The following is a 10,336-nucleotide window of genomic DNA, read 5'->3' as shown; positions in this document are numbered from 1 at the left end:
TCAATCAACCTTGATGGTGTTGAACTTTATGAGTGTTGTTGGGGCTGCACTCATCCAGGCAAGTGGAGAGTATTCCCTCCCTCACAGTACTGTGGGTGTGACCTACATCTCAGGGACTGCAATGGATAAAAAAGGTGGCTCACCACCACCTTTGCAAGGGGGAACGAATGCTGCTGGTGGCCCAGCCAGCGACGCCCACATGAGGATGGATTCGATTCTGACCGGTGAAGGGGCACTGGGGCAGACATTACGCAGAATGGCTCTCATGGCAACTTTCCTGACCCAAAGAGCCCCGCGCGGGAGACACCGCCTTATCAAGAGTAGTGAGGCGGCGAGCTTCAAGTTCCGACCATGCGCAGTGCGGGTGGAGGGAACTGCGTCCTAAGCATGCGCAGTGGTGGTAGTGGGGGGAGAGAGCATGCGCAATTGGAAGGGCACCTGATGACGGTTGCCATTGGGTTTGTGTGCGTTGGAATGCGACGCGAACATGCGCCCTTGGAGATTGGGGGAGGGATGATGGGTGCAAGACACGAGCATGCGCATTGGTGCGGGAGGGGGGTACGACGGAGTTCGGATATCAAGCATGCGCACTGGCGGAGGCGGGGTTATCGGCCCGGGAGTCACGTAACGAGCATGCGCGGGTTAAGGGGCGTGTCGGCGCCGTCACGCGAGCATGGGCGGTTGGGATATGCGTCCCGAGCATGCGCCCTGCGGGCGATGGCTGAAGAAGGTTTGAGGCGCAGGTAGGAGACGAGCGTCCGCCCGGCTCTGGGAAAGGAGGAGGAAGAGGAGAATCGACCTGGGTTTGATAAACACCGCCATCGGCAAAATATTCCCGACACCCTGTTCCCCGCACCACCGGTGGCTCCGGGGTCTATTCTTTTATCTCCCCACTCCGTCCCGGCAGGACGCGACTCGAGCCGACTCACCACCGAGCCCCCAGCATCCACCGCGGGCGGGCAGGGGAGGAGGCGCATGCGCGCCGAGCCGCCGCCGGCCGAGAAAGAGCCATTTCTGGAACGCGGGGCATTATGGGCACCCTGGGCGCCATTGCCACCCGCGCTCAGCTGTGAGGAGGCGTAAGAGTTTTCACGGCACAGAAAGAGGCCTTTCCGCCGGCCAGCAAGCATCTGTTTATTCCCAACACTTGGCCCATAGCCTTGTACGCTATGCCATCTTGAGTGTTCATCTAAATGCTTCAATTTGGGCGGCACAGTAGTTAGCACTGTTGCTTCACAGTGCCAGGGACCGGGGTTCGATTCCCAGCTTGGGCCACTGACTGCAAAGTCTGTGTGGGTTTTCTTTGGGTACTCTGGTTTTCTCCCACTGTCCAAAGATGTGCAGGTTAGGTGGGGTTGTAGGATTACGGGGATCGGATGGAGGTGTGGTCTTAAGTAGGGTGCTCTTTTAGGGGCTGGTGTAGACTCGATGGGCCAAATGGCCTCCTTTTGCACTGTAAATTCTATGATTCTGTGAATTGTTGTGAGGATTCCTGCCTCTACTCCACTTTCAGACTGAGTCCCAGATTCCTACCACCCTCTGCGTGAAAATGTTTTTCCTCAAGTGCCTTTTAAATCTCCTGCGCCAACCATAAATCTGTGCCCCCCCCCCCCCTCCAACTACTATTAACCCCTCTACTAAGCAGAGAGGATTCTTTGTATCTATGTCCTTCATAATTTTGTCGCTGAAACGCCGGGGAACATCCTGGTGAATCTCCTCTGCACCGTCTTCCTTCAAAAGTGTGGTGACCAGGACCGTGTGGTGACCAGGACTGCGCACAATGTTCCAGCTGTAGCCTAACAAGCATTTTAGACAGCTCAATCATAACCTTCCTGCTCTTACATTAAATACCTCGGTCATTAAAGTCAAGTATCCCACATGCATGCTTAGCTACTTTATCAACCTGCCCTGCTGCCTTCAGGGATCTTCGGACATGCACCCAAAGATCGATTTGGAAATGTTACTTACAGGGATGACTGTGGATAGGGAATGACAAACATTCAAGAAATGCGTGGGGAAACTGCTACAATTTTGTTTTTCCTGTCTGGGTCAAAAGTCAAACAGGTAAGGTGGCCAAACCATGACTTACTGTACTTGCTGTGGAGCAATTGCAGCAAAGGTTTAACAGGCTGATTCCTGGGATGGCAGGACTGTCATATAAGGAGAAACTGAGTCGATTAGGATTATATTCATTGGAGTTTAGAAGAGTGAGGGGGGAATCTCATAGAAGCTTATAAAATTCCAACAGGATTAGACAGGGTAGATTCAGAAAGAATGTTCCTGATTGTGGGGAGTCCAGAATTAAGGGTTGTGGTTTGAGGGTAAGGTGAGGTGAGGAGAGATTTCTTCGCCCAGAGAGTGGTGAATTTGTGGCATTAACTACCACAGAAAGAAGTTGAGGCTAAAATGTTCTTGGGGCTAAAAGAATCAAGGGATACGGAGGGGAGGAGGAGGCAGGATCAGGGTATCGAACATGATCAGCTATGATCAGAATGAATGGCGGAGCAGGCTCGAAGGGCGAAGTGGCCTTCTATGTATGTTTCTCTGTATTTTACCAGGGAAATTAGAGATAGTGTGAGATCTAAGTAAGAAGTATACAAATTGGCCAAGAAAAACAACACACCTGAGGATTGGGAGCAGGTTAGAATTCAGCAAAGGAAGACCAAAGGATTGATTAAGAAGGGGAAAATAGAGTTTGAGAGTAAGCTTGCGGGGAACATAAAAACTACCCAATAGGTATGTGAAGAGAAAAAGATTAGTGAAGACAAATGTCGGGCGCTTCGTCAGAAATGGGCATTTATAATGGAGGGAAAAAAGAAATGGCTGACCAAATAAATACATTCTTTGGTTCTATCTTCACAAAGGAGGAAAGAAATAACATTGCAGAACTGTTGGGGAACGCAGAGTTTAGTGATAGGGAGGAACTGAACGAGATCAGTATTTGTCAAGAAATGGTATTGGGGAAATGATTGGAATTGAAGGCCAATAAATCTCCAGGGCCTGATAATCTACATTCCCGAGGACTTAAGGAAATGGCTCTAGAGGTCGTGGATACGTTGGTTGTCATCTTCCAAGATTCTGTAGACTCTGGAACCGTTCCTACAGATTGGAGGGTAGCTAATAGAAGTCCACGATTTAAAAAGGGAGGTAGAGAGAAAACAGTAAGCCTGACGTCAGTAGTGGGGAAAGTTCTAGAATCCATTATCAAGCATTTTATGGCAAGCACTTAGGAAACAGTGGCAGAATCAGACAGAGTCAGCATGGATTTATGATGGCAAATCTACTGGAATTCTTTGAAGATGCAACTAGAACAAAGAACAATACAGCACAGGAACAGGCCCTTCAGCCCTCCAAGCCTGTACCGGTCATGATACCAACCTTTGCCAAAACCCTCAGCACTTCCTTGTGCCGTATCCCTCTATACCCATCCTATCCATGCGTTTGTCAAGGTGCCTTTTGAACGCCGTCAGTGTATCTGCTTCCACAACCTCCCCTGGCACCGCGTTCCAGGCATTCACTACCCTCTGTGTAATAAACCTGCCTCGCACATCGCCTCTAAACTTTGCCCCGTGGACCTTAAATCTATCCCCCCTGGTGAAAGACAGAAAGTAAGAGTTTCCATAGATATTTAAAAAGAAAATGAGTTAACAAAGTGAGTGTCTAGCAAGAGAGTCTGGGGAATTAGTAGGGTGGTGGGGAATCTGGAACTCACTGACTGAGAGGCTGGTAGAGACGGGAACTCTCACAACATTTGAGAAGTATTTAGATGAGCACTTGAAACGCCACAGCAATCAAACGCAGGAAAATAGGATTAGAACAGATAGGTGCTTGATGGCTGGTGCAGACACGATGAATGAAGGGCCTCTTTCTGTGCTGCAAAACTCGATGACTGACATAGGTTTTACAGGGTTTGACAGGGTGGATGTAGATAGGAAGTTTCCCCTGGTTGGAGAGTCCAAACTGGTGAGGCCGACCGGCGTGGGCATGCAGCTGGGCCGGGCACCCCAGCGGAGAGAGGCCATTTGTCTACGAGCCTGCAGGAGTGGCTTCACCCAGTCGGCCCACCTGCAGGCCCACCAGTAGATCCGCACCAGGGAGCGGCCATTCCCCTGTCTGGCCTGTGGGAAGGGCTTCCCACTCCTCACTGCACCTGCTGGAGCCTGGCTGATCCACACAGACCAGTGGCCCATCCAGACTGCTCCACCATTCAATGGTGCAGCAATGGCAAGTCCACAGCTGGAACAGGCCGCTCGGCTGCCTCTGCTGCTCCCGGCCCCCTCCTCTTCCCCCACGCAGTGGTTGCGACTGGCCCCCCACCTGCCCCGTGTACCAGAAAGCCTTCAGCCATGCCTCCCACCTGCTGATGTGCCGGTGTGCACACGGGCATTCACCTGCCCCGAGTGTGGCAAGGACACCCACCGGCACATTCACACTGGGGAATGGCCGTTCTCCTGCCTGGGGGCGGGAAGGGACTCACCGAGTCTTCCCACCTGCTGAAACACCACGCACCCGAGTTTGACTTTGTGAGGGATGGATTCAGCCCGTGACTGATGCTGCAAATCACCTCCAGGACTGAACCATGTACATACATGAACCTTGGATAGAGGATTGGCTAACTGATAGAAGACAGAATTGGGATAGGAGGAGCATGTTCAGGATGGTAACTGATAACTAGTGGACTGTCGCAGAGATAAGTGCTGGGACCACAATTATTTAGAATTTATATTAATGACTTGGAAAAGGGAAGTGAATACACTATTTCCAAGCTTGCCGATGACACAAAAATAGGTGGGAAGGCGGATGGTGAGGATGACACAGAGTCTACATGGGGATATAGACTGGTTAAGTGAGGGGGCAAAAACTTGGCAGATGAAATATAATAGAAAATGTGGTTATGCATTTTGGTAGGAAGAATAAAGGGGCTGAATATTAGTTAAATGGAGAAAGACTGCAGAAAACTGCAGCACGGGGATTTGGGGGTCCTCGTGCATAAGTCACAAAAAGCTAGAGTGCAAGTTCAACAAGTAATTGGGAAGGCAAGTGGAATATTGGTCTTTATTTCAAAGGAAATGGAAAATAAAAGTTAGGCTACACCTGGAACATTGAACAGTTTTGTTCCCCTTATCGCAGGAAAGATATACTGGCATCGGAGGCAGTCCAGAGAAGGTTCACTAGGTTGATACCGGGTATGGAGTGATTTTCTGATGAGGAGAGGTTGAGGAGGTTGGGCCTGTACTCTTTGGAGTTTAAAAGAATGAGAGGCGACCTTATTTAGACATACAGGATTCTCAGGGGATTGACTTGGTAGATGCTGAGAGGATCTTTCCTCTTGTGGGAGACTCTAGGACCAGAGGGCATCATCTCAGAGTAACTCAGTTCCCCCATTTAAGACAGAGATGAGAAGGAATTTCTTCTCTCAAAGGTTAGTGAACCTGTGGAATTCTTTATCGCAGAGAGCTGTAGAGGCTGGGTCATTAATATGTTCAAGGCCGAGATGGACAGATTTTTAATCAGGAAGGGAATCAGGGGTTATGGGGATAAGGCGGGAAATGGAGTTGAGGATTATCACATCAGTCATGATCTCATTGAATGGTGGAGCAGTCTGGAGGGGCCGAGTGGCCTATTTCATTTCCTATGTCTTCCGGTCTCTGTTGATGCTACCAACACTCCCTTCCCTCCACGCCTCCTTCTGCTCTCACCACTGGATTCTGATATTCTGAATATGTGACAAATCAACAAACTTTGTTTCAAGTGCCCGATGTCTCTCGATAAGATGAAAGTTTTTTTTAAAATTTGGAGTACCCAATTCATTTTTTTTTCCAATTAAGGGGCAATTTAGTGTGGCCAATCCACCTAGCTTGCACATCTTTTGGGTTGTGGGGGCGAAACCCACGCAAACACGGGGAGAATGTGCAAACTCCACACGGACAGTGACCCAGGGATCGAACCCGGGACCTCGGCGCCGTGAGGCTGCAGGGCTAACCCACTGCGCCACCGTGCTGCCCTAAGAAAATATCAAAGTTGACTAGTTTCTTGTAGAGGGTTTTGGTGAGACCACATGTGAAGTAGGGTGCAGTTTCAGTCTCTACATTTAAGGAAGGATATACTCACATTGGAGATGGTTCAGTGAAAGTTCACTAAATTGGGTCCATGGGATGAGGGAGTTGTCCTATGATAGGCTGAGTAAATTGGGCTGACCTTCCCTGGATTTAAAGCAATAAGAGGTGATCTCATTGAAAACCACACAATTCTGAATGGGTTTGATAGGATGGACGCGGAGAGATTGTTTCCGCTGGTCAGGGAATCTAACCTTTTCTGCCTGCAGTGGCCATTTTAGAAGGTTATAACCTGTGTGAGTGGAATCGGCACATAGGGAATCAGCCAGGGCATTTCCCCAAGGAAAACACAAGAGTTCTGTTCCAGACCAGCCCCCCTACCCCGCCCCCCCCCCCCCCCCCCGCCAACTGTGTCCCTCCCACGTCCTTTATTCATTGATACATAATGAGTGTCATGTGACCTGTCCCAGTGCGTTCAATGACCTGTTTCTCACAGTCATTTCATTTTGCAGTGCAGGAATTAGGAGTATTGCTGGAAGAACAAAGAGGCGCACTACCAAAGTGTTTTGCCTTACACTCATCAGGGGAGCCCGCAAGAAATGGCCAAATGGACAACAGGCCAACAACGATTTATCCTGCACGGGAAGAGAGTGCTGCTTGGTTGGCCAGTGGACCCTGGCTGGTGGAGGTGTTGCAATTGGTGAATGGAGCAAGTTAACCTCCCGGTTCAAATTCAAACCGGGCTTGTGCGAGCGAGAAGCCGCGAGGTACTTGGCCTCCGCAGACGGAAGGAGCATGTCCACACTTTTGCGCCTTTCTTCATTCTAAACAAATGCTTAGGGGGCATCCATTCCCTGGTTCATTCCCCAAAGGGAGTTGACCTGCCCCAGTTTGAATTCAAACAAGGTTGGGCAGTTAACTGCTCCGTGCTGCAGAGTCTGTGACAACGTCTTCACCAGGCCAGTCGGAGTTCACTTGCCAACTAATCTCTTGCCAACTAATCTCTTGCCATGCAGTATAAATTGTTGTCTCCTTTCCCCCACCCCATTTCTGTTGGTAATTCTTGCGAGCCAGCCTGATGAGCGCAAGACTGAAAGTTTTGAAAGCTGATCTCTCTTTTCTTTCCCAGTAATAAACAAGAATCCTGGCCCTCAAGACCCAGGATAGGGCCCTGAGGTCCCGGATTCGAATCCCACCACGGCTTTTGGGGAAATTTGAATTCAATAAATATCTGGACTTTAAAAAGCCATGAAACCATTATCAATTGTAAAAAAAGCATCAGTTCACCAATGTCCTTTAGGGAAGGAAATCTGCCGTCCTTACCTGGTCTGGCCTACTTTTGACTCCAGATTTCACAGCAATGTTGTTGACTCCTTTTTTATATAAATTTAGAGTACCCAATTCATTTTTTCCAATTAAGGGGCAATTTAGCGTGGCCAATCCATCTACCCTGCACATCTTTGGGTTGTGGGGGCGAAACCCACGCAAACACTGGGAGAATGTGCAAACTCCACACGGACAGTGACCCAGAGCCGGGATCGAACCTGGGACCTCGGCGCCGTGAGGCTGCAGTGCTAAACACTGCCCCACCGTGCTGCCCCAATGTGGTTGACTCTTAAATGCTCTCTGAACAAGGGGCAGTTCGGGATGGGCAATAAATGCTGGTCTAGCCAATGATGCCCACGCCCCATGAATGAATAAATGAACATCAAAGATCAACAAAAGACTATTTTTTTGCATTGAGGACAGAAGATTGATCTAATCTCAGTTGATGAGAAGATTTGATTGGGTAGTTGTAGAAAATTGGGATGGTGGTGGGTTCATAGATTATCATAGAATTTATAGTGCAGAAGGAGGCCATTCGGCCCATCGAGTCTGCACCGGCTCTTGGAAAGAGCACCCTACCCAAGGTCAACACCGCCACCCTATCCCCATAACCCAGTAACCCCACCCAACACTAAGGGCAATTTTGGACACTAAGGGCAATTTATCATGGCCAATCCACCTAACCCGCACATCTTTGGACTGTGGGAGGAAACCGGAGCACCCGGAGGAAACCCACGCACACACGGGGAGGATGTGCAGACTCCGCACAGACAGTGACCCAAGCCAGAATCGAACCTGGGACCCTGGAGCTGTGAAGCAATTGTGCTATCCACAAGGCTACCGTGCTGCCCCTTGGGGCGAGGGAAGGGGCCAGAACAAGGAAACGTAGACGTAACATGAGAGCCAGATCATTCAGAGGTGGGGTAGGGGAGGGAGATCAGTGGAACACCCCCATCCCACAAACTCCACACACAAGCTGTTGAGGCAAAAAAATTCAAAACTGAGCTCAGCAAGGTTTTTGTTTTGGCTCATATAATAATCTTTATTGTCACAAGTAGGCTTACATTAACACTGCAATGAAACTACTCTGAAAATCCCCTCAGCGAGGACATTTGAGGGTTACAGAGACAAGATAGGGTAGCGGAGCTGAATGGCCTTCTTTTGTCCCTCTGTAATCAGCTCAAGGTGGGCCGAATGGACCCCTCCTGTTCCTGTATAACCGGCTCGAGGGGGGCTGAATGACCTCCCGCCCCAGTCTAGCAGGTGGAGGGGGCTGGATGGCCTCCTCTTGTCCCCGTGTAACAGGCTCGAGATGGGTTGAATGGCCTCTTCCTCCTGTTGCTGCATTCTCAAAGCAAACTCCTCTTGGTTTTGTGGATGTCTTTGCAAGCAGCATAGCCGCAGAGCGCGCAGCTTTTTCTGAGAGCCTTTGGATTGGCTGGCACTATGCTGAGGTGTCAACCAACTGATAGAATTGGAGGACCAATCAGAGCTCCCCATTGTCTGAAAGTGGAAGCTGGACAATGAGCTTGTTGACCTCATTCCTGCTCAGAAAAGCTGCTGCTGCTCTTAGATTGATCTTCACACAAACTGAAACTTCCTCCTGTCTCCAACATCTGTGAGTAAAACACTTTCTTTTCTCCCCCTTTCCATTTATTTTCTCATTCTGACCTTCCATTGGGGACTTGCAGCAACTGAAGGGAAAGGAAGTGAATCCAGTTACACCCATTTTTCATCCAGTAATATCGACATATATCTGGCAGCCTGCATGAAGATTTTCAGTCTGTTTCCAGGACAGGAAGCAGTGGGCATGGATCTGTCAATCAGCCTGAATCAGCACCTTCAGGAGAATTGGGAGGGTGAATATTCGATACAGCAGAGTGAGAATGGAGGGAGAGTGTGTGGGATGGATATTTACAGCTTTTGGGGAATGGGAGAGGAAAGAATGTTCCATAGAAACTAGAATTGTCTGTTCTGAATTTCTATCCTGTACTGACAGTGATGAATTTTGTAAACTCCTTTTACAGGATATTAGAAGGGGAGGATTTACAGACAGAAATGTCAAACGACAGAGTCTCTCAATTCATGGGAGCTGAATATCATCGGCCTTGAATCTAGAGGGAGAAATGTTTGTCCCCTTTGAATGGCTTGAAACATGGTGTGAACTGAAAAACATCGAGCCACACACTCCCGAGTGAGTGTTCCAGTGCATTCAGTGCGGAAAATGCAGGAGAGACACGAAGACACCCAGATCATGGAGAAACCGTGGAAATGTGGGGACTGTGAAAAGTCATTCCGTTCCCCATCAGTGCTGGAAATTCATCGCCGCAGTCACACCGGGGAGAGGCCGTTCAGCTGCCCCAATTGTGGGAAGGGATTCACTCGGTTATCTATCCTGCTGACCCACCAGCGAATTCACACTGGGGAGAGGCCATTCACCTGCACTGAGTGTGGGAAGGGATTCACTCAGTCATCCCACCTGCTGATACACCAGCGAGTTCACAATGGAGAGAGGCCGTTTACTTGCTCTGTGTGTGAGAAGGGATTCAGCGATTCATCCACCCTGCAGACACACCAGAGAGTTCACACCGGGGAGAGGCCATTCATCTGCTCCATGTGTGGCAAAGGATTTGCTCAGTCGTCCAATCTGTATTCGCACCAGCGAGTTCACACCGGGGAGAGGCCATTCCCCTGCTCTGTGTGTGGGAAGGGATTCACTAACTCGGCCAACCTGCTGAGACACCAGCAAGTTCATACTGGGGAGGCAACCTTCACCTGCTTTGAGTGTGGTAAAGGATTCAGTGATTCATCCAATCTGCTTTCACACCAGCGAATTCACACCGGGGAGCGGCCGTTCACCTGCTTTCTGTGTGGGAAGGGATTCACTCAGGCATCCAGCCTTCAGACGCACCAGCGAGTTCACACTGGGGAGAGACCGTTCACCTGCTCTGTGT

The 10,336-nt window shown here is 49.6% G+C and overlaps 1 protein-coding gene across 1 annotated transcript in view; it reads left to right on the top strand.

Moving 5' to 3' along the window:
* Positions 1–652: 652 nt before the first annotated feature.
* LOC140422544 (uncharacterized) overlaps positions 653–10,336 on the top strand; it is a 44,390-nt gene continuing 34,706 nt past the window's right edge. Inside the window, 2 exon segments of the mRNA XM_072507570.1 lie at positions 653–743; positions 9,410–10,336. The exon segment at positions 9,410–10,336 is cut by the window's right edge and continues 215 nt beyond it. Coding sequence (XP_072363671.1) covers positions 9,607–10,336 — 730 coding nt within the window. The 5' untranslated portion in view covers positions 653–743; positions 9,410–9,606.

Source organism: Scyliorhinus torazame, chromosome 5 (assembly GCF_047496885.1).
Source record: "Scyliorhinus torazame isolate Kashiwa2021f chromosome 5, sScyTor2.1, whole genome shotgun sequence".
NCBI classification, from domain to species: Eukaryota; Metazoa; Chordata; class Chondrichthyes; order Carcharhiniformes; family Scyliorhinidae; genus Scyliorhinus; species Scyliorhinus torazame.
This window is presented reverse-complemented; position numbering and strand designations above follow the sequence as displayed.